We start from the raw sequence: 26,267 nt of genomic DNA on the forward strand, positions 1-26,267 counted from the left end.
AGAAACCTAATTTCTTGAATGTCAATCTCTTTTATCTCGTAGATGACATCTGTCCTGTCTCAGGCACCGTAGCTATACTGCTCGCTTGGGAAGGGGGGGGGGGTAATTGCAACCCTCACTACTAGATGTCACTAAATCTTACACACTGAACCTTTAATTCATCTCTTTCTAAATTATGTTTAATTTCCCACTGTCTCTGAAGCTGCTGCAACATTCAAATATCCCCAGTGCAGGATCAGTAAAGTGTCTTATTTTATCTTAATCATGTCAAGTTCATAAACAATCTCCCTCTAACAATTTTATTTACTGCTTTATGTGCGTAAATTTGCATAGCATATTGCTGAAGAAATGTTATGTAAAATGGACTGCCATTGCCAATAACAAACATTTTGAACAAGTATACGGTTGGGTTACTTTTAAAACATTTGATGAAACTGTTACTAAATAAAATGAAAATCTTATACATTTTTTGCAAATACATCATTCTACATTTGTACAAAATACCACCTGGTATTGATAGAGCACACTTGTGAGTTACTGACCACAGCAAAAATAAATCACATAATCTTTTAAAATTAGGTTTTTCTGTAAAATGGTACTTTCGCCCCTGCTCTCCCCTATTTCTATTTTTTCTGTCTCTAAATTATGTTGAGCTTTTCTTTTTCTTGATGGTGAAATGTTTTTATGTGCTTCGGTGACTTTGTTCCAGACATGAACATATAGAAATATACAAATATGGAATAAACAGGATGGGCAAGTCATTTAAAAAAAATATTTACATCTGTATTTCTGTTGCATGTTTTAATTTGAAAACTGGAAATTTAAATCTTTGATATGATCCAGTGAGATGAGAGGTTGTGAAGTCGGGCCTAAATGAAATACTGCTGATCTTTCAGGAGATCTTTCCTTTAGTCCCCTCAGAGCCGCATTAACATGAGCGAGTTCTCCTGGTGGTACTGATACTGCGGCTCCACGAGGGGGCGCTACTCCCCCAGTTTTACTCACCCTCCATACAAATGAACACGCCTGACCGGGTCAGAGCTTCTGACACAATGATTGGTTGATTTAGGAGGATGATGATGAGAGCAGCTGCTGGTGCAGATCCAGATTCCTTCAGCTCAAAGAAAACTGAAATCATTTTTACTTTAGGAAAATTAACAACACGCGACTCCCGGTGGGGAGGAATTTATTATTATCATTATTATTATTATTATTATTATTATTGATCCATGAAAACTCTGAAATTCACATTATTTCTCAGTTGTTCTGACCTAAACTTTGTTTTTTCCTTCTCTGTTTTTTCTGCAGCAGTGGAAGGAAATGATCCACATTTCTACAGTAAACCCGTTGGAACAGCCTGTTAATTCACCTCAGAAGCTTTAGTTGGACTGTATTATATATATTCTATATAATATTAATGAAGGCAGACAGAGCAGCTGGTCATCAGTTGATCCTACAGTGAAATAATGAAGAAAACTCCTTCATTTAATTGTTCATTTTAGATCTGAAAATGTCTGTTTTGGTGACGGAAACGTTGTTTCTAAGAGTTGGGAGTGTGAATAGCAGCTGTGCAGGCGCTGGAAGTATTAATGAAAGAGTCCAACAGTAGTACTGTGATATCCACGTACAGTAGTTGTGTGTTTTTTTAATATATATCTCTGTTAATGTGAATGACTTAAAATAAAACACACATAGATCATAAGTTAATATAACAGCATTCTTTCTTTTAAATAGAAACTTTGATTCTATAAACGGCCCCGTTGTTATAAACCTCTGAGTGTAACAGCGCCACCTGGTGGTGGAAAAGTGATGTAATGTCAGTGTCACTGCTTCAGTGGGTATAGATGTGTACATATAGCGTAGGAGGAATGAAACAGGTCCAGGTCCTGCAGATGGACCTGATCCAGATAAAGGACTTTTGTTGGAGAGTGATGCAGGAGGCAGACACCTGACCAGGTGACCTCCTTCCCGCTCTAACTGATGCGCTCGGTCCCAGCAGGTATTAGCCTATCTGGGTTAAACAGGAGCGGAGTGTGCTGGCCTCCGGAGCACAGGGACTGATGAGTGTCTGAAGGTGACAGCCAGCAGCCGCAGGGACGCAGCACGTCCCGGCTGTCTGCGTAAAGGCGCGCGCCGGATCACAAAATGGTTCCTGATGACTGCTGCACGCGAACGCACCAAAACTCTGAATTTCAGCCTTTTTCCAGGTTTCTGAATCAGCAGCAGCAGCAGCGCGGAGCCAGGCCGGACTGAGACGAGAGATGAGGAGAAGAAAACGGGTCTGTGTGCGCAGCCCGCCGGCGCACATCTCCATCTACCAGTGCGCAATAATTGAAATGGCGCATTTGGCCGCGGGCGGCTGGAAGGGCAGAATGCATGACGATAGACGTCATTTGGCTCCAGAGCCAGAGGGATGTTTGATGTTGCTGAAACAGAGGAGCTGTCGGGAGGAGAACGCGGAGGAGGAGGACGGTACCGGGACGGCTTCTGCTGAAGGTTCGCATGTTTGGTGGCTTTTAGATTCTTCGGATAAATCATCCCACATCTTCCCGTCCACGGCGCGCAGAGACCGCAACAAACCGCCCGCGTTATTGTATCCTAATCCTGGCCCCCGGGGGGTCTGAAGGGCCCCGGGCAGCACTTCTCTTTCAGCCCTCCTCTTTATTCTTTCGGCGGAGACACGGACAGACACTCACACACGCACCGGAGGACGGCGAGGCGGACTGACGAGGACGCGCAGTGAAGAGCAGCCGGTACCAGACCTCCAACCCCGGGACGCAGCAGACACACGCCGGTCTCCATGTCTTCTGTGTCGGTGTCCTCTCAGGTAAGAACCCGCTGACTCACAGGCCCGAAGCTTCCCGGCAGGTTTACGCTCAAATCTTCAAGCTCACGATGTAAAATCGCGAAACTCCGGTTTCGACTAGAGCCGATACGCGCTGTTGCTAAAGAGCCACCAAATTCCATTTAAAATGTGGCAGTTTTAAGGATCCGTTTATATCGAAACACATATAGAAACGCTACACCAGAGCTTTAAACCTCCAGTAATGCTGGGACACAGTGTTAAATTCGGCAACACGAATTGTTCCACACCAGGATGTATTTGCACAAAAGGTGAACTTTTACTCTTTCTCCTGCCGTGTTTATCAGGTCGGCTTGTCGGGCGGAAACATGTGACTCTGTGGTCGAGGATCGAAACTGGCTTTTAGTTTATGGATATATTATGTCCTGAACTGACCCAAAGGCCGTGCACTACAGTAAAAGCTCTTAAATCAGAGTCGGTGTGCTGATCAGCGAGGCCGCATTAAATGTGAAGGTTTTTAAATGGAGTCTGGCGCGTGTTGATGTTCCCACACGAGCGAGAGCGGCGCAGACTCGGAGCAGGTTTCTCCATTGAAACAGGTCATTTATTGGTATTAAAATGAACATGAGACGGTTTCAGAGAAATTAAACGAAAGGTCAAATCTAAAAGTCGATTTGTTTAACGTCTGTTCACGTGACTTATTGGTTCGTTTTGTAAATCTGCATTTTATGTGATTCTCACCAGTTTTTTTTTCCTGAATTGAAACATTAATCATCAGATGGAAGGACTGAGCTCTGGTTTAGAGTTAGTCACACTGAGTGACAGCAGCCTCAGGTTTCTCCCTTTATTATGCGTGACTCTGGTGTCCCCTCCGGGGTCTGAGCCTGTGACCAGCAGAGAGCTGCAGACAGCAGGGCGCGCTGTTATTTCCCGTGGTTTTAACACTGACCCTGGTGTAGCAGCAGAGACGGAGAGAGAGGGGAGCAGGGTTTGTCAGTTCGGCCCGGGGCGGCGTGCAGGCCGCGGGGCAGAGACTCTGAAAGCTGCCGCCCGCCTCCTGTTCACCTTTCATGCTTCAGAGCTCTGCTTTACAAACCGGGGGGGGGGGTCAATTAATCCAGACTGAGCCCAGCAGCCCCCAGGTCATCACCATCCCCCGCTGCTCCATGAATACTCCACCCCTGCAGTCTGGAGACCTGCCTGTCCCCTGACGGAGGCTGTACACGAGTACCAGTACAACAACATACAAATACTGCATTATAAGGAAAAGTCCAGTTCAGTGATCAGCTGTCAGCTTTATGAAGTATCAGCTGTAAAAGTACACAAGTATTCTCAGTTTCATGTAGGGAGGCCGGACCTGAAACCTCGAAGTCCGGCCTCAGAACCCTCAGAGTCTTCTTCTGTGTCACATTTGTTTAAAGGTGAAGTTCATCTGTAATTGAGCACAAACACTCAGAGGTGTGGTTTGAAGCAGGGAGGGGATGCGAGGGGAACCAGAAGCTGATTGGTCCTCCTGTTTACATTCTGACACTGATTGGTGCTTTGGAGGGAGAACTTTATAGAACCAAGTTGATTTCAATAGAACCCTTTTATTTTGTTGTTGTTAGAGCTCAGGTGTGTTCTGACCTATTGGACAGCACGGTGGTCCCGGTATCAAACCCCGCTCTGTGAGGGGTTTGCACGTTCTCCTCGCGGTGTTGACATCTTCCTTTCTGTCCACTCTGGTTCTGGTGCCATTTTAGTCTGGATCTCAATGGACCATGATCTTCTTTTAAAAGGCCTAGAAGTCTGTGTGCAGGGCACAACTTGAAAGTGATTTAGGTCCTACCTGAGAGAAACAAGTTTTAAAACGGGAAATTGTTGGCGTTTCCCTGCTTCTATTAAATGTGGCGTACCTCAAGACTCAACCTTGGGCCCTCTCTTATTCCTGCTATAAATGCTTTTTCATCTTTGAGAAGGACAATATTTTGATTCACTGTTACGCAGATGACTCACAGTTTTACACACCAGTTACACCTGACAGCACCACTCTCTGAAGAACCTTTGATCAATTTAGAGGAACCTCCTTCAACTTAATGAAAACAAAACTGAGGTGATTGTATTTGGCCCTCTGAGCTCTGTCACTAGCTTAACGCAAGACACGGCAAAAACACGGTTTTATCATCTGGTCAGTTTTGAGATTTTGGGCTACTTTGCCAGTCCAGTCTTCTTTCCATTCATGTGTACTAGTATTTGTGTATTTGTGTCAGCTCCTGGTGTCACCATCAGAAACATGTTGGGTTCTCCCGTCAGACCTGAACCCTGGCACAGATCTGCACAGTGGCTGAATTCTGCTCCATGAATGTGAAGTACTTTTACCTTTGTTACCTGTGACAGGAGGGGCGGAGCATGTCCAGGATGTCTCTGAGCCGCTCACCTGTGTCCCCCATGACCGCCCAGGGCATCCCGTCAGCCGCCCAGCTCACCAAGTCCAACGCCCCGGTCCACATAGACGTGGGGGGGCACATGTACACCAGCAGCCTGGCGACGCTCACCAAATACCCCGAGTCTAGGTAAGTCCACCGGGACCTCAGGTGACCAGGTGGTCATAAACTTCAGAACATCACCCTGGAAGTACTCCCAGCAGTACCACAGTGTAGAAATACGAGTAAAAGTCCTGCGTTCAGAATTTATAAACGTACAAGCACTAAAATATGCTGAAAGTACCAACAGTACTCATTGTGCATATTTATAGATATTACAGGAGGAATTGATTCATGTGCTCATCACTTTAAAGTTGCAGCTGATGAGGGTGGAGATACTTTTAATCACTTTATAAAAAACTTTAGCATTTATTAGTTGATTATATTTAGTATTAATAATCTGAAAAGTTAAAATTACAGTTTTTCCCTCTGACACGTACTGCAGTACAAGTAAAAAGTAAAATATAAGCACTTCAAGTAAAGTGACTAGAAATAAAAGTATTTGACACAATAACAAAGTTTCAGCACAGCTGACCTCAGATCAGGAGGAGGAGGAGAGAAGGGACGAGGGAGGAGGAGGCGGGAGGGGAGGAGGTTAGGAGGGGGGAGAGAGGAGGAGGGAGACAGGGGAGAAGGGAGGGGACAAAGGGATGAAGGAGGAGGAGAGAGTGGACGAAGGGATGAAGGAGGAGGGGAGAAGGGAGGGGGACAAAGGGATGAAGGAGGAGGAGAAGGAGGGAGGAGACGAGGAGGTTAGGAGGGGGGAGAGAGGGGACGAAGGGATGAAGGAGGAGGAGAGAGTGGACGAAGGGATGAAGGAGGAGGAGAGAATTGATGACGTGAACATGATTCTTTTCCTTCTGGATCAATCAGCTGATTATTTCCTCCGTCAGTCGATTGGCTGGTGTGTAAAGATTCTCCGTCAAAGGTCCCCAGAGCGAAACGTTCATCTAATTCACGATCAACCATTTTATTATTCTCCAACAGTCAGAGCAGTTTTCTGTAAATCGATCAATCGTCTCATCTCGTTCATCTTCATGTTTGAGCAGACAAACGTTTCCTCAGACGGCTGCTCGCCGTACTTTCCGTCAGACCGGAGGAAACGGAGCAGCTGGGGACAACTTCCAGCGGCAGATGAATCTACATGTGGGGCTGTAGTGAGTGTTTGGGGCAGCAGGGCGGTGAATGTGGGTCAGAATAAAGGACAGAGTGATGAAGGATCGTGTGACCCGGGGCGGCAGCGAGGCTCCCCGGTGGCGTGACTTCCTGTTGTTCTGCTCTCCGCAGGATCAGTCGCCTGTTCAACGGCACCGAGCCCATCGTGCTGGACAGTCTGAAGCAGCACTACTTCATCGACAGAGACGGAGACATCTTCCGCTACATCCTCAGCTTCCTGCGCACCTGCAAGCTGCTGCTGCCGGAAGACTTCAAGGTGAGCGAGCTGGAAACACGACACTAACGATCCACCTGGGAACGCAGGATCCGTCCGGCGACCTCATCATCACTCTGAAGCTACAGTGTGCAGCTAACTGAAGTGTGACCGCGTTAACGGCTGTAGTCTTAAAGAATGTGCAGAGCTGCTGTCGGAGCAGAGGGAGTAGAACACCTGAGGCATGCTGGGAAACGTGTTCGTTCACATGCGGGTGTAGTTTGTTAGCGGACGATAAAAAATAAAGACATAAACAACAAGTTTTCAAGTCCAAATTATATCATCATTTTAAATAAACACATACAAAATAGAATTCACCATTTGGCCAAAACGTCCAAAAGTGGCGCCGCTTATTGAGCTTTGTCACTGGCATCAGTTTGTTTACAGTCAATCAGTCACAGTTATCACCAACAGGACCTGAAGGCAACATGAGTCTTCTGCCTTCTTTGTTGGGGTGTCACTCATGATTCCACGCCCCCTCCGCAAAATCAGGGCCAAAAGTCTGAAACTGAAAAAAAAAAAACTTATCTAAAAAAAATTTGATTCTGAAAACATAAAAAGTGGAACTTAAAACAATTAGTCCTCAATTAACAAAATTTATAAAAGTGAAAGATTAAAATTTATAATTTATTCAAAATAATTCCATAATTTAATCAACATTTTATTTAAACTGAAAACAAAACACTTAAACACTTATTTTTATTTTGATTACATGGTTTTATTTTTCAAGTTTAAGACCAAAACTTAAATGTTCAATTACAAGTTGTAATTTTTCTCTTACAGTTTTTTTCATCTTTCAAATTAGCAAAACATTTGGCCCTGATTTAGCTCCATAAGTGGACAGATGGATTTTCAGCCACAGAACAAAATATACAAGAAATATATAATTAAAATCTGGCTACAAGGATCTCTAACATTCTGTGTAGTTGAAAAATATTTTTTTCCAAATCCAGTTTTCTGAGAATAAAAGGATTTTACAGTTATTGCTGATCTTGCATCTGCACGTCCCTCCCATACATTAACTTTATGATGCAGTGTGTCAAAATGACAGAGCTGTAAAACCTGAACCTGGTCTTGTGCTCAGTCCTGGCTCTGGGACTACACGAATCAGTACTTAGTTTGTCTGTTAAGATATTTATTTTGTTGAAGAAAACAGATTTAACTTAATTTTCCTGCTGCACAATAGTTGAAAACAGATTTAATAGGTTTGTTCTGAGCAGAGAGAAAAGTTTAAACCACATTAACTTTCAGTGAGGAGCAGAAACTGAATGATTTGACATTTATCCTGATAATTCTTGATATCTAATGATGTGAAAGGTTTTATCATGACAACATGTGCTAACTGACCTTTCATCAAGTAAACCAGAACCACAGTGATAAAACAGCTGGGAGTCGTTCAGGAACGTCTCTCAGTTAAACAGGGACCAGGATAAAAACCGCAGGGACAGAAGTCGTCGACCTTCGTGACGTTCTCCTCGTTAAGTTCAACAAACAGCAGCGGGTCTGTGATTCTGACGCTTTAATCAGCGCCGGCGGCTGCAGAGTCGCTTACAGTGTGTTTTCCTAAATCACTGTGAGTGTGTTGCATCTCCCTGCCTGTAGTTAGCGAGCACTGCCTGTTATTCTGCTCAGGATGACTAAAACGCCCCGCAGACACAACCCCTCTTTGTAAAACACATCTACCCCTCAGCCGGAGAGGGGGGGGGGGGAGCGTGCCGCCCCGGGCCAGCAGCGGCGAGGAGTAAAAACTGTGTTTCACCGGCGGAGGAAGAAGCACTCAGATCAGCAGAAGCAGAAATAACAGAGCCTTTCCTTCCTTCATCACTTCCTCTCTCCTTCTTTCCTTCCTTCATCACTTCCTCTCTCCTTCCCTCCCCTCCTTCCCCTCCCTCTCTCCTTCCCTTTCTCCTCCCTCTCTCCTTCCCTCTTCCCTCTCTCCTTCCCCCTCCCCCTTTGCCCTTCCCCTTCTCCTCCCTCTCTCCTTCCCTCTTCCCTTTGCCCTTCCCTCTCTCCTTCCTCCTTCCCCCTTCCCTCTCTCCTTCCCTCTTCCTTTCCCTTTCCCTCTCCCCTCCCCTCTCTCCTTCCCCCTTCACTTCCCCCTCTCTCCTTCCCCCTTCCTTTCCCCTTCACTTCCCCCTCTCCTTCCCCCTTCCCCTTCCCCCTTCCTTTCCCCTTCCCTCTCTCCTTCCCTCTTCCCTCTCTCCTTCCCCCTCTCCTTCCCCTTCCCTCTTCCCTCTCTCCTTCCCCCTTCCCTTCCCTCTTCCCTCTCTCCTTCCCCCTTCCCTTCCCCTTCCCTCTTTCCTTCCCTCTCCCCTCTCTCCTTCCCCCTTCCTTTCCCCTTCCCCATTCCCTCTCTCCTTCCCTCTCTCCTTCCCTCTTCCTTTCCCCTTCCCCATTCCCTCTCTCCTTCCCTCTCCCCTCTCTCCTTCCCCTTCCCCTTCCCTCTCTCCTTCCCTCTTCCTTTCCTCCTTCCCTCTTTCCTTCCCTCTTTCCTTCCCTCCTTCCCTCTCCCCTTCCCTCCTTCCCTCTCCCTCTTCCCTCTTCCCTCTCCCCTTCCCTCTCCCCTTCCCTCTCTCCTTCCCTCTTCCCTCTCCCTCTTCCCTCTTCCCTCTCCCCTTCCCTCTCCCCTTCCCTCTCTCCTTCCCTCTTCCCTCTCTACTTCCCCCTTCCCTCTCTACTTCCCTCTCCCCTCTCTCCTTCCCCTTCCCCCTTCCCTCTCTCCTTCCCTCTCTCCTTCCCTCTTCCTTTCCCCTTCCCCATTCCCTCTCTCCTTCCCTCTCCCCTCTCTCCTTCCCCTTCCCCCTTCCCTCTCTCCTTCCCCCTTCCCCCTCTCCTTCCCTCTCTCCTTCCCCCTTCCCCATTCCCTCTCTCCTTCCCTCTCCCCTCTCCTTCCCCTTCCCCTTCCCTCTCTCCTTCCCTCTTCCTTTCCTCCTTCCCTCTTTCCTTCCCTCTTTCCTTCCCTCTCCCCTTCCCTCTTCCCCCTTCCCTCTTTCCTCTCTCCTTCCCTCTTCCCCCTTCCCTCTTTCCTCTCTCCTTCCCTCTTCCCTCTCTCCTTCCCTCTTCCCTCTCTCCTTCCCCCTCTCCTTCCCCTTCCCTCTTCCCTCTCTCCTTCCCCCTTCCCTTCCCCATTCCCTCTCTCCTTCCCTCCTTCCCTCTTTCCTTCCCTCCTTCCCTCTTTCCTTCCCTCCTTCCCTCTTTCCTCTCTCCTTCCCTCTTCCCTCTCCCCTTCCCTCTTCCTTTCCCCTTCCCTCTCTCCTTCCCTCTTCCTTTCCCCTTCCCCATTCCCTCTCTCCTTCCCTCTTTCCTTCCCTCCTTCCCTCTTTCCTTCCCTCTTCCCTCTCCCCTTCCCTCTTCCCTCTCCCCTTCCCTCTTCCTTTCCCCTTCCCTCTCTCCTTCCCTCTTCCCTCTCCCCTTCCCTCTTCCTTTCCCCTTCCCCATTCCCTCTCTCCTTCCCTCTTCCTTTCCTCCTTCCCTCCTTCCCTCTCCCCTTCCTTCCTTCCTTCCTTCGCAATGATCTGAAAGCACAAAAGATTCTTCTGAGATTCTTTTGTACGTTTCACTTTTCAGAATAAGCTTCAGCAGCTGTCGTTTCCTGCAGCGTTCTGGCAGCTAAACTACACTGCAGGTCGGCCGCCATGTTTGTAGTTCTTCTGTAAATCTAAATAGCTCGAGTCTAGTGAAAAACCTTAAATGGTCCAAAAGTTAAAAGATCTAAAATTAACAATTAAATGAAGGAGTTTGGCTCATTATAGATTAGGATAGATCGATCAGTCGCTCACTGCTGACCTGAACTTGGTCTTTCCCGTCTCTGGTTTCTGGAACGTCACTACATCTGTCCCATCTGTCCCGTCTGTCCCCGTCAGGACTTCCCCCAGCTGTACGAGGAGGCTCGGTTCTACCAGCTGACCCCGATGGTGCGGGAGCTGGATCGCTGGCAGGCGGAGCGAGAGGCTCAGCGGGCGGCGCCCTGCGAGTGTCTGGTGGTTCGCGTCACGCCCGACCTGGGCGAGAGGATCGCACTGAGCGGAGAGAAGGTTCTGATCGAGGAGGTCTTCCCCGAGACCGGAGACGTCATGTGTAACTCTCTCAACGCCGGCTGGAACCAGGACCCCACCCACGTCATCCGCTTCCCCCTCAACGGGTACTGCAGACTCAACTCTGTCCAGGTGAGCTCACACCTGCTCAGGTCAGGGCTCCTTCTGCGTACAGGCGAAGCCAGAACAGCCAAGAACAGAACCAGAATCTTTCTTTCTTGATCCGGATCAAATGAAGTGAACTGCAGGCGTGAAAGAGAAACCAGCTGGTCTCCTTTAGACTACTTTAGACCAGAGTCCAGCTGGTCTCCTTTAGACCACTTTAGACCAGAGTCTAGCTGGACTCCTTTAGACTACTTTAGACCAGAGTCCAGCTGGTCTCCTTTAGACCACTTTAGACCAGAGTCCAGCTGGTCTCCTTTAGACCACTTTAGACCAGAGTCTAGCTGGTCTCCTTTAGACCACTTTAGACCAGAGTCCAGCTGGTCTCCTTTAGACCCTTTAGAGTCCAGCTACCTTTGACTCGTAGATGTACCAGGACCGGCTGACTGAGTCTCAGTTCAGGTCACATGAACAGTTTCTTCCCACCTCATCAACACGGCCCGGGACCCCGGGGCCCCCACTGACTCTCGCGGCCCCTCTTAATGTTTCACATCAGACCTGTTTATTTTACTGCACCTGTAGATGCTGTCAGTTCTTTAGTTGTTGCACCAGAACAGAACCTGGTCTGTGTAATAAAGTCTGTTACCTGAAACCCTGTCCGTCCGCCTGCCTGCAGGTCCTGGAGCGTCTGTTTCAGAAGGGCTTCAGCATCAAGGCGTCCTGCGGCGGGGGGGTCGATTCGTCCCAGTTCAGCGAGTACGTCCTGTGTCGCGACCTGCGGCACAGCCAGTCCATCACCAGCACCCCGATCCGGATCAAACAGGAACCTCTGGACTAACCACCACCCTTTGCGGACAGTCTTTGAGTCCAGCTGGAGGACGAAGACGTTCAGGACACATGTCGGGACTGGCAGACCTTTGACCTCTGCTGACCTTTGACCTCTCAGTCTGAAGAGACTCTGATCCTCTCTGGTTTGATATGAACAGCTTGCTGCGGGCGCATAACTCTTTTATAAACCATTCTGAAAACATGTTTATGTATCTGTTAGTTTTGTGTCTCGTTTTCACCTTTAAACTCTGTAATGAACTCAAAGCTGCTTCTTTATCATTTTCTTTATTTCATTTTTTTTGCAAAGGTACAAACAACTGTAAAATTGCATTGCCCGAAATGCGTCAGGTTGAATACAGAATGTAGGAAATATAAATAGTCGCAAAAATTGTGTCCTTCCGACAGGTGATCCTGTATGTGGGCGCTCTGCAGACCGCCTGCACATACAGCCCACACACCTCAGCTTCAGTTAGCAGGTGGATACTATACAGACCAAATGCCCGATACGAGGGGAGAAAAAAAAAAGACATGTAAAGCGTTAAAAACCTTCAATGTACACACTTTCCAAAAAAGATCTCCTTAAAAAGTTTCAACAGCAAACTGCATCTTCAGGAGGAGGGGGAGCAGGACGAGGAGGGGGGCAGGAGGAGCAGGGGGAGAAGGAGGAGCAGGAGGAGAGGGAGGGGAAGAAGGAGGGGGGCAGGAGGGGGAGGAAGGGGGAGTAGGAGGAGGAGCGCTGCAGGAATGTGATGTGTGGTGTTAGCCTTCTTGAACGTAGCCTGAGTGAGCGTTGAGTCTGCAGGAGAGCCAGCTCCCTGATGAAGAGCAACATCTCCTCTCAGAGTCACATGCTCAGTCTGCACATATGAAGCTACAGCCGCTTAGCTTAGCTTAGCTTAGCTTAGCATAAAACAGCTAGCCTGGGGCGGACCAATTCCTCAAAAGCTCAGCAGCTTTCAAACAGCAGCACGCGAGTGAAAACTAAATGTTGCTGAGCTGCAGAGATGTCCTGTCGTTTACGTTTGCTTTTCAGAGAGAATTATGTAAAAATCATAATGTCCTCCAAAATCCAAGATGGAATATCAGTCCAGATAATCAGGCGTCGTCCAAAAGGGAACGGACCCAGCTGCTCTGAATCTGAGGTTTCATCTGGACAAACACTGAAGTTTAAAAGCTACATTTAGTTTTTGTGCCGTCTTCTCTGATCAGTCGTTCCACAACACCTGAGACACGCTGTGGTCGTACGTTCCCCCAGTACGACCACAGCGTGTTTTCATACTATAAATGGGATAAAACGTGTTCATCTGTGCTGACCTAGGCTAACTGTTCCCCCCGTTTCCACTCTTTATGCTAAGCTAAGCATATTGAACATGAGCTGAACATGTGACTCAGAGAGGAAGATGATTCATTAAATGTTGGACTGTTGCTTCAAGTCTGTCGGCCGTCACCGCCATCAGCATCATTACCCCCCCCCCCCCCACACACACACACACAGTCTAAAACGATCTGTTTCGTCTTCGTTCATTCGACCATCGCAGCGGCACAGTTCTGACGTCCCTCTGACAACAACGATCATAAAACTAATAAGTCCCTCCCTGCAGCGGCGGAAAACTTAAAAAGAAAAAGTGACGGTTGAATGTAAGACCTCACACATCTGAGCGTGCTCAGAAAACTTTAAAAAACAAACCGAGGAGCCCACGAGCCCGGCGTCCTGAGTGGCAGCTGAGGGCAACAAACGACAGGCAGTCTACGTGGAGATGGTCGGAAAGATGAGACGGGAAAGGCACCTCTGTAGGTACAGCGCTGGAGTCGACGCGGCGTCAGGCGTCAGGATCAGCACGCCGTCTGGAAACTCTGACCGAGAGGGCCTCGTTTCAGACCTGCGCACTGTTAAAGAGTCTCAGCGTGAGTCTCCAGGTGACTCCAGGATTCGGGGAGTTCTCCTGCACACGTTTGAAAGTAGTCCGACGCCCTCAGGGTCTCAGAGGGATCCGTGTGAAGTCTGCTGAATGTCCTCGGGTGAAAACAAAACTGCAACTGGACCTCCACCCAACTGTCAGAGTTGCATTGTGGGTAATGAGGGCGCCAGGTTTGGACAGGAGAGAAGAATGTGAGGAATAAAAACGGAGCTCTCTGGTTCTGCTGTCTGACACCAGAATCTGATTGACCTCCTCTGTACCTGCAGCCATCAGCGGGTTCTGCTGAGCTCGGAGAATCCAACACTGAGGAAGCTGCAGTTGCTTCTTAGCTTCCACCGGAGATTTCTTTTAACACAGCCGGACCGTAGCGTGCGGTCTGAAGCTGGGCACCTGAACCAGCAAGACGAGATGTAAACCTGGAAGAGGGTTCAGGTGAGTCCAGGTTACAGGGTGCTGAGGGGACTGAAGACCCCATCCGTGACAATGAAACACCTTTGAGGATATGAGGACTGGAGGTTGAAGTGTGATCCGGTTTGTGGTCTGCGGGGGGCGGGGAGCTCGTCCTTACTTCAGTAGCGCCTTGTAGAGCATGAGCGAGCGAGCCGTGGAGCGCTCCTGCTCCAGGCAGAAGATGAAGTCCCTGAGGTTAACTCGTGTGATCCGCTGACGGAGCTGCTGGCGGGAGGAGGAGGCGGCCGGGGAGGAGCCGGCGCCCGAGCCTGAAGCCACCTGAGGGGAGAGAGAGAGCAGCATTAGGCCGGGTCAGTGCTTCAGAAATACCAGAACAACGTTCACACCGCAACACCAGGGCTCCCGACAGGACCTGAAAACCAGCTGGATTCATTCAGTCCACCTCCTGAACCTCTGATGAAACCCGCCCTCTGTCAGATAACTGTCTCTTTAATAAAACTAACAGCTGTGAGAGGATGTCCAGGACAGATGAGAGGTGGTTTGATGTCAGTACATTCAGAAATGAGCACACTGTTGAAACTACAACCTGCTCTGTGCATCAGTAAGTATTTAATTAATTAATTTACTTAACTTTTCTTTACAGACTCACAGGAGTGAAATGTTTAAAGCTGGTCTCTATGCTGGCAGTGGTTTGAGCTTTTTTATGCTGAAAAACTAATAATAATAATAAAAATAATATAATATTTTATTTGTAATGCACTTTATATTTAAACAAATCCCAAAGTGCTTCATGAGGAAAAACAGGTAAGTGCTGAAAATAAAAACAATAAGGCAAAGAAAAGGGGCAAGAGTCCAGGAAAAAGCTCTCCTAAAAGATTTTAAGACCGCGTTTAAAAGCATTGTATCAACCTTTTCAGACGGCCCCTACTCCTCCTACAGTAACAGGAGCGTTGGACAGACGTTTGTGATCTTTGGGGATTTTCAGGTGATTAAACTTTTAAACGTCTGCCTGAATCAGCTCTCCAAGAGAACTGGGAGACATCCAGGCTTTAACTCGGAGCTGCTTTGGGAAACAGCCGTGAAACTAACTTCATCTAAACCTAATTACAGGTATCTGCAAGTGTACAGCTGATACGTTTCACTGTATGGAGGGATTGTTGGGTCAAATTAAAAATAAAAGTCTAAATCCTGAAACTTAAAGTCTAAGTCGAAAATGAAATTGGTATTTAGGATTGGTCTTTTGGGGATGTGGGAATTTAGGATTTAGTCGTGTATACAAATGAGGAGGCTCGGCCCAAAAGCTGTAGGGAGGGTTTGAAAGGGCTGAGGGGCAGAGGCACTGTATGGACTGCAGGGGAGCTCTGACTGCCAGCACACTGCCATGAAAGCAGGGCTGGAGGGAGGACTATCATTTATAATACCATAACTAAAAGTGTACAGCATTTCTGTCAATGTGGCCTCACACACAAACAGTGTTATCCGTCTGAGGAGAAAGCAGCGGACAGTACAGCAGGTAAGATATGCTAACATTAGCAAGTTAGCTATATTAGGCTAACTGTTGCTGACATGCATGTGTTACGTTACTGTAGTTACATGCAGATTTTAAAATGACTAAATGACTAATTTCCCTATCCTAAACACCAAATGAATAATCCTCAAAAGACTTTAAGTTTGCCATTTAGACTTTTAGTTTTAGACTGTTAATTTTCAATTTAGACTTTTAGTTTTCGATTTAGACTTTTAGTTTTAGACTTTTAGTTTTCGATTTAGACTTTTAGTTTTAGACTTTTAGTTTTTGACTTTTAGTTTTCGATTTAGACTTTTAGTTTTCGATTTAGACTTTTAGTTTTAGACTTTTAGTTTTCGATTTAGACTTTTAGTTTTAGACTTTTAGTTTTTGACTTTTAGTTTTTGATTTAGACTTTTAGTTTTAGACTGTTAATTTTCAATTTAGACTTTTAGTTTTTGATTTAGACTTTTAGTTTTAGACTGTTAATTTTCAATTTAGACTTTTAGTTTTTGATTTAGACTTTTAGTTTTAGACTGTTAATTTTCAATTTAGACTTTTAGTTTTTGATTTAGACTTTTAGTTTTAGACTTTTAGTTTTTGATTTAGACTTTTAGTTTTAAATCTGACCCAATAATCCCTCCATATCACTCTGGACCATCGACTTAAATCTAAAAGTACATAAATTTCCCTCCTCAAACAGAAACAGAAGTTCAAACTCTGGACTTCAGCTCGGAACTGAACTGTATTTGTGAAGCTTCTGTGTTGATTCAGTTCAGCAGTAACATCTGAAGCTGTGGTCAGATGTGCTTTTATATTCCCTCACTACGAGGTGTTTCTGTTATTCTGTCCATCCCACTAGGACTTCCTGTTTCAGCTGTGCTGTGTTTGGTTTGATCCTGAATCATCAATAACAGCTTTAAGTGAGGTCTCCCGTCCAGACCTGCAGGAGGATCACCACACCTTCATGTCTCAGGTGTGCCTGCAGCCTGAGGCCAGGTAACGCCCGAGCCCTGCAGATACGACTCCTCTCCCGTCTCAGAGCTCTTGCTCCAACAAGCCCTCTTTCCCACCGCTGTTCAGGATGCAAACAGTCGTTCAATTCACAGCAAAAGCACCAACTTGGAGCGTCTCTTCCCAGGAAGCTCAAAACGTCCCGAGGCGAGCTCCACCGGCCAAAGCCTCTGAAAGAAACTGCTGTCTGAAGGCGTGTGAATGTTCCCTGAACGCACCCTGAGGTCAGGACACGGCCTCGAATTGTGGGCGGAGTCTGTGATCACTGGGACACAACAAGTTTACCTGACGGTGAATAAAAATTAAAAATGTTTGCTGTCCACGTGAAGCCGAATGATGTTTGAGAGCCTGAAGTGCAAAATGTTGTAGAGACAACGGAGCTTCTATTTTCTACATGAGCCTGAAGGCAGAACCAGCACAAGACTGTCTGCAAACCAAACTCACAGCCACTGTGGATTCTTTCAGGCAGGGAGTATCGTTCACATCCGTCTTTTAACATCTTATTCTACAGCCGACCGGTACGAGAGTTTAAAGGCAGACATTCAGGATCAGTCTCCCATTTGGTTTTTGTTGCCCTCAGAGAAAACATTTCACTTTCTTTCTGGCCTTCTGGTGAATCCAGCTTTAACAGTGACCAGTGACCCTGAGTGATGATGTGAAACTACTAATCGAGTTGCAGCTGAGCGGAACACAGAAACTCCCCGAGGGTCAAGCTGCAACGATCAGTCAGTTTATTGCACTGATCCGATACGGACTCAGACAGCTGGATTGGCTATTGATGAGGGGGCCGATCTATTTAATCACACATGTACTGCTCTGGTACAACATTTAGCTGGGAGAGCTAACAAATCATTTAATTTGACAGAGTTAGGAAGGGATCGGTGCGTCCTGATTAATCTCTAAACCTTCCTCTGTTCTGATCGTTGAGTCGTGTGTTGAGCAGAACCTGCAAATTATCTCTGCTGTCAGTTTCTGTCTGATCTCTCTTTGTTCTGGACTGCAGGTCGACATGTGCAGAAACTAGTTTCCTGTTTTCTAGACTAAATCAATCGATTCATAAAGAAATTATTGGCTGACTGAATGATGGCTTCCTGCAGCTGCAGCACTGAGGCCTGATATTTGTTCCTGTGTTCACCTGTACTTTGAACACAGCTCTTCCTCCCGTGGTTCAGATAGCCGTGCAGCAGCAGCAGAGCCTGCGGGCAGGGCTGACAGCAGAGGATAGGAATGAAGCTCCAGGTCCACACAGGAACCCAGACTTTATGAAGCCAGGCAGCCTGCAGGCAAACACGCAGGCCTGCCCTCTGCAACCAGTCAGTTCACCTAAATATCTTTATGTTAAATCACTCGATCAAATCTTCAGGTTACATCGATATTCATACACAACCGTGAAATGCTCCGGCCTAAGCCTGCAAAGAGCAACAACCTGAGTTGTGTGCAGTCTTACAGACGCCTGTCAGAGGTCGAGTGGAGGCGCTGCATCACATCTACCACTAATCTATTAACACGTCACTGGTCTGAACTCGATCACAGATCCTTAGTGAGGGAAGACACTCCGCTCTGTAACACCTCTGTTCAGCCAGAGAGTTTCCAACAGAGTGAGACATCTCCTCTGATACAGCCATCAGCTGATCTCACCTCAGTTTCAGCTTCACAGTTCGATCAGACCAGAATCAGCTCAGTGATCTGAGTGTATATCACATATCATCACCACCTGGTGGTGGGACTTCCTCCAGATCTTTGGTCCTGATGTCTTTAGCAAGCTCAGCTAGTGAAGAGGAGGCACCAGGGTCAAGTCTTTTCTTGGAGGAGGGGGGGGGGGGGGTCATAGGGAGTGTCTTTTTCAATACAACTCATTTAATTCAAGTTCTAAAGTGGATCGTGTCTCTGATGGTATGGTGAAATGTTTCTGCACATGTCCACTCCTGTTGTTTCCTACTGTGACTCAGACATTACATGTTGTTCTCTGTGGAACTGAAAAGGTCTCACAAACTCCTGCGTTCACCGAGACCTGCAGAAACACACCCCGGGAGGTAAAAAGGTAAAACCGGGTAGCTGCTGCTGTTGTTGTTTTTTTTAAACTGAGAAGAACAAAGCTCCTGCGTTGCTAGCGTATATTCATAACAGGCTGACGCCCGGGGCGCTGCAGGAGGGAGGGGGAGGACGGGACTATCTGAAGCCTGATCGGGCCTGCAGTCGGGAGCTGAAGGGCGGACTGCAGCCGCCTGAGGGCGGATTAGAGAGGGAGGAGAACACACAGTCATTTGTGCTGAAAGAAACAGTTGGTGTGTGGATAAAACCAGAAGCAGCCTCGATGAATAAACGCTGCACGAAGCAGCAGCTGTGAGGAGCAATGAGGAGGACGTGACCTTGCTCACATCAACACATGACACGAACATAAAGGTCTGACTTCATCATCTTCTCCATCAGGGTTTCCATCGTTTACCTCCATCAGCCAATGAGCTTGTGTTCTCACGGCGGCAGCAGCAGGTTGGGTTTGAGCTGCGTGTTGAAGGAAATTTGGCAACGTGTTTCTGCTGCCCCCCCGTGGCCAAAAGGAGGTCTGGCTGCAGGTTTAAGGCTTTTTAATCCCCTCTGAGGAACTGACTTCGGTGCTTTCTAAGACCTGAGGCCGGCAGACTGGACCGGGCCGGTTAATCCTGCAGCTCTGACTCACCTGAGCCAAGCAGCTGCAACTACAGGCGCCACATCGCTCACATTTCCCAGAGTTCATTGGCCCCCGTCAGAGGCTTAACAGACCCCCGAAATGTTGCCCCCCCCCCCCGCCTTTGTCTGGGCCTGCCGGGGGCGAGCCTCAGGCGGGATGTGAGGGGAGAGAGAGAGACCCCCCCCAAAATCCCCTACCACCGAGCCCCGAGCTCATTTCTGCAGAGCTGAAATCTATGGCTGCCCTGGAGGGGGGTCACAACCACAACAAAGCTCCGGGCAGATACTGACCCCCTTCACTCAACTCCGGTCACATTCACTGGATCAGAGAGGAGGGTGTTCATGGAACAGCAGACACACACGGGACGTTTTGGGCCTGCTCAGTTGCCGTATGAGATATTCAGCAGGATATTTGTTACAGTTTGTCATTGACCTTACAGACGCGGCGCCGCCTTCAGACGTGAACCTGCTGTCTGTCTCCTGTCTAAACAAACACTAACGGCACGGCTGCTTACCTCCAATTAGAGCCGCACAATGAAACAGAACTGATAATTATCAAGATAGAATTTTACTCAACAACAAAATAACAAATATTTGAGTTTATTTAAATCACCAACAAATCAGAACTTAATTCTTTTATTTAGACATTTATCTTGTTGAGGAAAACAGATTTAATGAGAATAGTTCTGAAGGTTCTCGGGTTTGTTCTGAGCAGAGAGAAAAACCTTTAAACTCAACTAAAGATTATCCTTATCGACTGATGTGAAATGTTTCATCGTGATTTTACTGGAGGTTTTCCTGACGTCTTACCTCTGCGCTGGCCGCCGCGCTTCCAGGGGAGTCCAGCTTGCGTTTCTTGCGTGGCCCGATGGCGGCGAGGGCCGTGAGGTTGGCGTCTCGTTGTCGCATCTGAGCCAACTCCTGCTGCTGCATCTGTGGAGGAAGACAAACAGAGAGCACGTCGGTTACACCGCCAACATCAGCAGGACTGTGTTACAGTGTGTGTGTGTGTGTGTGTGTTACAGTGTGTGTGTGTGTGTGTGTGTTACAGTGTGTGTGTGTGTGTGTGTGTGTTACAGTGTGTGTGTGTGTGTGTGTGTTACAGTGTGTGTGTGTGTGTGTGTTACAGTGTGTGTGTGTGTGTGTGTGTGTGTTACAGTGTGTGTGTGTGTGTTACAGTGTGTGTGTGTGTGTGTACAGTGTGTGTGTGTGTGTGTGTTACAGTGTGTGTTTCTGTGTGTGTTAGTGTTACTGTGTGTGTTTCTGTGTGTGTTAGTGTTACTGTGTGTGTTTCTGTGTGTGTTAGTGTTACTGTGTGTGTTTCTGTGTGTGTTAGTGTTACTGTGTGTGTGTTTGTGTGTGTTAGTGTTACAGTGTGTGTGTTTGTGTGTGTTAGTGTTACAGTGTGTGTGTTTGTGTGTGTTAGTGTTACAGTGTGTGTGTTAGTGTTTGTTACTGTGTGTGTGTGTTAGTGTTACTGTGTGTGTGTGTTAGTGTTACAGTGTGTGTGTTTGTGTGTGTTAGTGTTACAGTGTGTGTGTGTTAGTGTTTGTTACTGTGTGTGTGTTAGTGTTTGTTACTGTGTGTGTGTGTTAGTGTTACTGTGTGTGTGTTAGTGTTTGTTACTGTGTGTGTGTGTTAGTGTTACTGTGTGTGTGTTTGTGTGTGTTAGTGTTACAGTGTGTGTGTTTGTGTGTGTTAGTGTTACAGTGTGTGTGTTTGTGTGTGTTAGTGTTACAGTGTGTGTGTTTGTGTGTGTTAGTGTTACAGTGTGTGTGTTAGTGTTTGTTACTGTGTGTGTGTGTTAGTGTTACTGTGTGTGTGTGTTAGTGTTACAGTGTGTGTGTTTGTGTGTGTTAGTGTTACAGTGTGTGTGTGTTAGTGTTTGTTACTGTGTGTGTGTGTTAGTGTTTGTTACTGTGTGTGTGTGTTAGTGTTACTGTGTGTGTTTGTGTGTGTTAGTGTTACAGTGTGTGTGTGTTTGTGTGTGTTAGTGTTACAGTGTGTGTGTGTTAGTGTTTGTTACTGTGTGTGTGTGTTAGTGTTACAGTGTGTGTGTTTTGTGTGTTAGTGTTACAGTGTGTGTGTTTGTGTGTGTTAGTGTTACAGTGTGTGCGTGTTTGTGTGTGTTAGTGTTACAGTGTGTGCGTGTTTGTGTGTGTTAGTGTTACAGTGTGTGCGTGTTAGTGTGTGTTAGTGTTACAGTGTGTGCGTGTTAGTGTGTGTTAGTGTTACTGTGTGTGTGTGTTAGTGTTACAGTGTGTGTGTGTGTGTTACAGTGTGTGTGTGTGTGTTACAGTGTGTGTGTGTGTGTTACAGTGTGTGTGTGTGTGTGTGTTACAGTGTGTGTGTGTGTGTGTTACAGTGTGTGTGTGTGTGTGTTACAGTGTGTGTGTGTGTGTGTTACAGTGTGTGTGTGTTACAGTGTGTGTGTGTGTGTGTTACAGTGTGTGTGTGTGTTACAGTGTGTGTGTGTGTGTGTTACAGTGTGTGTGTGTGTTACAGTGTGTGTGTGTGTGTGTGTGTGTGTGTGTTTCTGTGTGTGTTAGTGTTACTGTGTGTGTGTTTGTGTGTGTTAGTGTTACAGTGTGTGTGTTTGTGTGTGTTAGTGTTACAGTGTGTGTGTGTTAGTGTTTGTTACTGTGTGTGTGTGTTAGTGTTACAGTGTGTGTGTGTTAGTGTGTGTTACTGTGTGTGTGTTAGTGTGTGTTAGTGTTACAGTGTGTGTGTGTTAGTGTTTGTTACAGTGTGTGTGTGTTAGTGTGGATCAATTAGGTTTCATTCATCTTTATTTTTTATATTTTCAAACACCATCTGCTGAAGATCACGTGACGCGACCGAGAGCCAGAACAGCTGTTAAATGGACTCGGAGGGGAAACTTTAGCCCTCCAGTTTTTCCTCCCGTATTTCACCATTATTTCCTGATGTTCTCCCATTTAAACATTTGCCCATAATTCTCCCGGATCTGCCACTCCCCCTCCCTCCCCCCTCCATTTTCTCTCTGCACCAGTAACCTCTCATCACAACCGAAGCATGTGTGGAAGTGATCAATAACTTCTGTAACCTCATGCAGTAATACCCATATATGAACCTGTCAGGGCTGAACGTTCTGTGTTTTCATTCAGGTAACGCAGGTGTTCGAGCCAGGGATCCCCCTCTGACCACCTGACCGTACACGCTAACCTAATCGTTGACAGGTTTGGTTTGTGAACACGCTGAGAGAAGTGAATATGAAAACACGCACGTACCTCTTTAGCCTTCTGCTTCAGGCGAGCCTGTTCTGGATCTTCTTGTCTGGCGCGACTCTGAAACAAAACAGAGATTTTATCTTTAAACACAAGACGTTTATTTTCCCCTCACCAACCTTAACCTGATGCATAAATCAACTACCATGTAAGATCAGTATAACTATGTAATAACTGGTTTCTGACAGACTATAATGTATCTGTAAGAAATAATGAATGTATTAGTTAATTACTGTAACTCCTCCTGCTGCCGAATGACAAACAGTAAAACAGCTGTTATAATATATATAATAAACTTGTGTTTCTAAGATTTATTTTTATTTATTTTAGTTAACCTTTATTTAACCAGGAGAGTCCCATTGAGATTAAGAACCTCTTTTGGGGTGACCTGGCCAAGACAGGCAGCAGTACAGGTGCTGGTCATATAATTAGAATATCATCAAAAAGTTGATTTCTTTCAGTAATTCCATTCAAAAAGTGAAACTTGTATAATGTATACATTCATTCCACACAGACTGATATATTTCTATATATTTATGTTCATTCCTTTTAATTTTGATGAATATAACTGACAACTAATTAAAACCCCAAAATCAGTATCTCAGAAAATTAGAATATTGTGAAAAGGTTCAATATTGAAGACACCTGGTGCCACACTCTAATCAGCGAATTAACTCAAAACACCTGCAAAGGCCTTTAAATGGTCTGTCAGTCTAGTTCTGTAGGCTACACAATCATGGGGAAGACTGCTGACTTGACAGCTGTCCAAAAGACGACCACTGACACCTTGCACAAGGAGGGCAAGACACAGAAGGTCATTGCTAAAGAGGCTGGCTGTTCACAGAGCTCTGTGTCCAAGCACATTAATAGAGAGGCCAAGGGAAGGAAAAGATGTGGTAGAAAAAAGTGTACAAGCAATAGGGATAACCGCACCCTGGAGAGGATTGTGAAACAAAATCCATTCAAAAATGTGGGGGAGATTCACAAAGAGTGGGCTGTAGCTGGAGTCAGTGCTTCAAGAACCACCACGCACAGACATATGCAAGACATGGGTTTCAGCTGTCGCACTCCTTGTGCCAAGCCACTCTTGAACAAGACACAGCGTCAGAAGCGTCTCGCCTGGGCTAAAGACAAAAAGACTGGACTGCTGCTGAGTGGTCCAAAGTTATGTTCTCTGATCCCAGAGTCAGAGTCTGGAGGAAGAGAGGAGAGGCACAGAATCCATGTTGCTTGAAGTCCAGTGTAAAGTTTCCACAGTCAGTGATGGTTTGGGGTGCCATGTCATCTGCTGGTGTTGGTCCACTGTGTTTTCTGAGGTCCAAGGTCAACGCAGCCGTCTACCAGGAAGTTTTAGAGCACTTCATTCTTCCTGCTGCTGACCAACCTTATGGAGATGCAGATTTCATTTTCCAACAGGACTTGGCACCTGCACACAGTGCCAAAGCTACCAGTACCTGGTTTAAGGACCACGGTGTCCCTGTTCTTAATTGGCCAGCAAACTGGCCTGACCTTAACCCTATAGAAAATCTATGGGGTATTGTGAAGAGGAAGATGCGATATGCCAGACCCAACAATGCAGAAGAGCTGAAGGCCACTATCAGAGCAACCTGGGCTCTCATAACACCTGAGCAGGGCCACAGACTGATGGACTCCATGCCACGCCGCATTGCTGCAGTAATTCAGGCAAAAGGAGCCCCAACTAAGTACTGAGTGCTGTACATGCTCATACTTTTCAGTTGGCCAACATTTCTAAAAATTCTTTTTTGTATTGGTATTAAGTAATATTCTAATTTTCGGAGATACTGAATTGGGGGTTTTCATTAGTTGTCAATTATAATCATCATGAAATATATCAGTCTGTGTGGAATGAATGTATACATTATACAAGTTTCACTTTTTGAATGGAATTACTGAAATAAATCAACTTTTTGATGATATCCTAATTATATGACCAGCACCTGTATATAAATAATACAAACACAGCTACAGACAAATAACACAGAAGACTGGTAAGCTAACATTTCATAAAGTCATTTTAAATCATATTTACAATCTAAGAGTATTTACATATTAAGGCATCTGCCTCTAAGTCTTTCATTTTGGATTTAAATGCATTTAGTGAGTTAAAAGTCCTTTTGCAACGTATTCCACGCTGAAGGTGCAGAATACACAAATGTCTTCTTTCCCGTGTCTGCACGGGTATTTGGCACAGAGAGCATAAAGAAGTCCTGAGAACGCAAAGAGCGTCGCCCGTTACTTTTCTGCATGATATGAACACATAGGTAGCTTGGCAGCAGACCAAAAATTGCCTTGTATATGAATGTGTACCAATGACAGAGCCTTCTGGTGGCCAGAGGAGGCCACCTACCCGACAGTATAGCTCATAGTGGTTATTCAGCGCTTTGCAATTTGTAAGCTATGTCAATCATGTGAAGACTCTGTGCAGAGGTATGCATATATAAAAGATCACCATAGTCCAGAACAGATAAAAAAGTGGTGGCCACAAGTCGCTTTTTTTACATTAAAAGAAAAATACTACTTATTTTGAAAATAAAAGTCCAGTTTTAGTCTCTATTTAGCCCTATGTTTTGTGGCCTGATCCTGGATTTGGTAAACAACATAAGTTTGGTCTTATCTGCATTTAGAACCAATTTCAGCTGCATAAGGGTATTTTGGACTTCGATAAACACGTTTTGCAAATATTCAATTGCTTGTATGAGAGTTGACGTACAGCAACATATGACAGTATCATCAGCATAAAAATTAAGATTAGCATTTGACACACATTGTTTATATAAATAGTGAATAAAAGTGGACCTAATACAGAGCCTTGTGGTACACCCTTAGTAAGTGCTACAGTAGTGGAGATCTATTGCTAAGGTAGTTTGAGAACCAACCGACTGCTTGCTCTGAAAGTCCTGAGTTAATAAGTTTTAAAACTTCATGATCAACAGTATCGAAAGCTTTGGAGAGATAAAACATTTGTCAAAATGATTCCGAAATATTGATCATCTAATTTTAATCGAGGAAAGCACTCCGATGTGAAATGCAGCATGTTTTATCGCTTTGTATTGAACTAATTGAACCTTTTAAGTTTTTGAAAGTATTTGTGTTGATGTTCTACAAGTTTATTGCAATTATGTTTTTTTTCATAACTCTGATTGCTATGAGTTGAATTGTGAATTTCATTTGAGACTTTTACACAATAATAAAGACAGCTGACATGATTAGTTAATCAATCAGTCAATCAACGAAGTATCTATTTTTGCCAAAATGAGACGCTGGTTTCAACTTTTCAAACGTGGGGATGTTCTGCTTTATGTCCCTCTGGGTTTACAGGATTAACCATTTACTGATTCTGAGCAGTCTGACACAGATCGGTCCAGAAACATGGCCGCCATCAACCAGAATGTCTTCGCAAAGGGGCGTGGCTTAACACGTAAACAGACCAAAGTCCAAAGCAACCACTGGGCCAATCATCACAAATCTCACAGGATATGTTCATAACACTGTGGAACCACACGTGTGTGAAACTGTTTGGAAATCATTACTATTTTTATTGATGATTGGATTTTTACATTACTATTTTACATCTCTGTGTGTTCACCGTGTTGTGCAGCCTAGCCGGGTCCATGAAATGTGCAATGAGGTAACTTCTGTTACGAACTGAGGCTACACAGATAAATAATCAGCTGCGTGTCTAATGATGACGCAGTTTCTGTAATTATCTCTGCTGTCATGTGTGAAAGGACACCTCTAATCTGTGTGTCTGTCTGCTGACGGCTTTCTTAGATTTCAAAGATTCAAAAGCTCAAATCACATCATGCAGGTGAGAAAACAAAACTG

The 26,267-nt window shown here is 45.9% G+C and overlaps 2 protein-coding genes across 3 annotated transcripts in view; one reads left to right on the forward strand and one right to left on the reverse strand.

Annotated features, from left to right (window-relative positions):
- The first annotated feature begins 1,917 nt into the window (after positions 1 to 1,917).
- Positions 1,918 to 11,922, forward strand: LOC119893169 (BTB/POZ domain-containing protein kctd15-like). The gene is made up of 5 exons (XM_038705143.1): positions 1,918 to 2,827; positions 5,180 to 5,355; positions 6,553 to 6,697; positions 10,558 to 10,860; positions 11,507 to 11,922. The coding sequence occupies exons 1-5, from the start codon at positions 2,801 to 2,803 to the stop codon at positions 11,666 to 11,668; spliced, it is 813 nt and encodes a 270-aa protein (XP_038561071.1). The 5' UTR covers positions 1,918 to 2,800; the 3' UTR covers positions 11,669 to 11,922.
- Positions 11,923 to 11,927: 5 nt separating this feature from the next.
- LOC119893165 (transcription initiation factor TFIID subunit 4-like) overlaps positions 11,928 to 26,267 on the reverse strand; it is a 35,053-nt gene continuing 20,713 nt past the window's right edge. For both annotated transcript variants that reach the window (XM_038705138.1, XM_038705137.1), the window contains exons 13-15: positions 22,425 to 22,481; positions 19,987 to 20,109; positions 11,928 to 14,306 (exon numbers count right to left, since the gene is read on the reverse strand). In XM_038705138.1, coding sequence (XP_038561066.1) covers positions 14,142 to 14,306; positions 19,987 to 20,109; positions 22,425 to 22,481 — 345 coding nt within the window. In that variant the 3' untranslated portion in view covers positions 11,928 to 14,141. The remainder of the gene's footprint in view (positions 14,307 to 19,986; positions 20,110 to 22,424; positions 22,482 to 26,267) is intronic.

Source organism: Micropterus salmoides, unplaced genomic scaffold (genome assembly GCF_014851395.1).
Source record: "Micropterus salmoides isolate LMB-PRFRI ecotype aquatic unplaced genomic scaffold, ASM1485139v1 Ms_hic_scaffold_8, whole genome shotgun sequence".
Taxonomy (NCBI): Eukaryota; Metazoa; Chordata; class Actinopteri; order Centrarchiformes; family Centrarchidae; genus Micropterus; species Micropterus salmoides.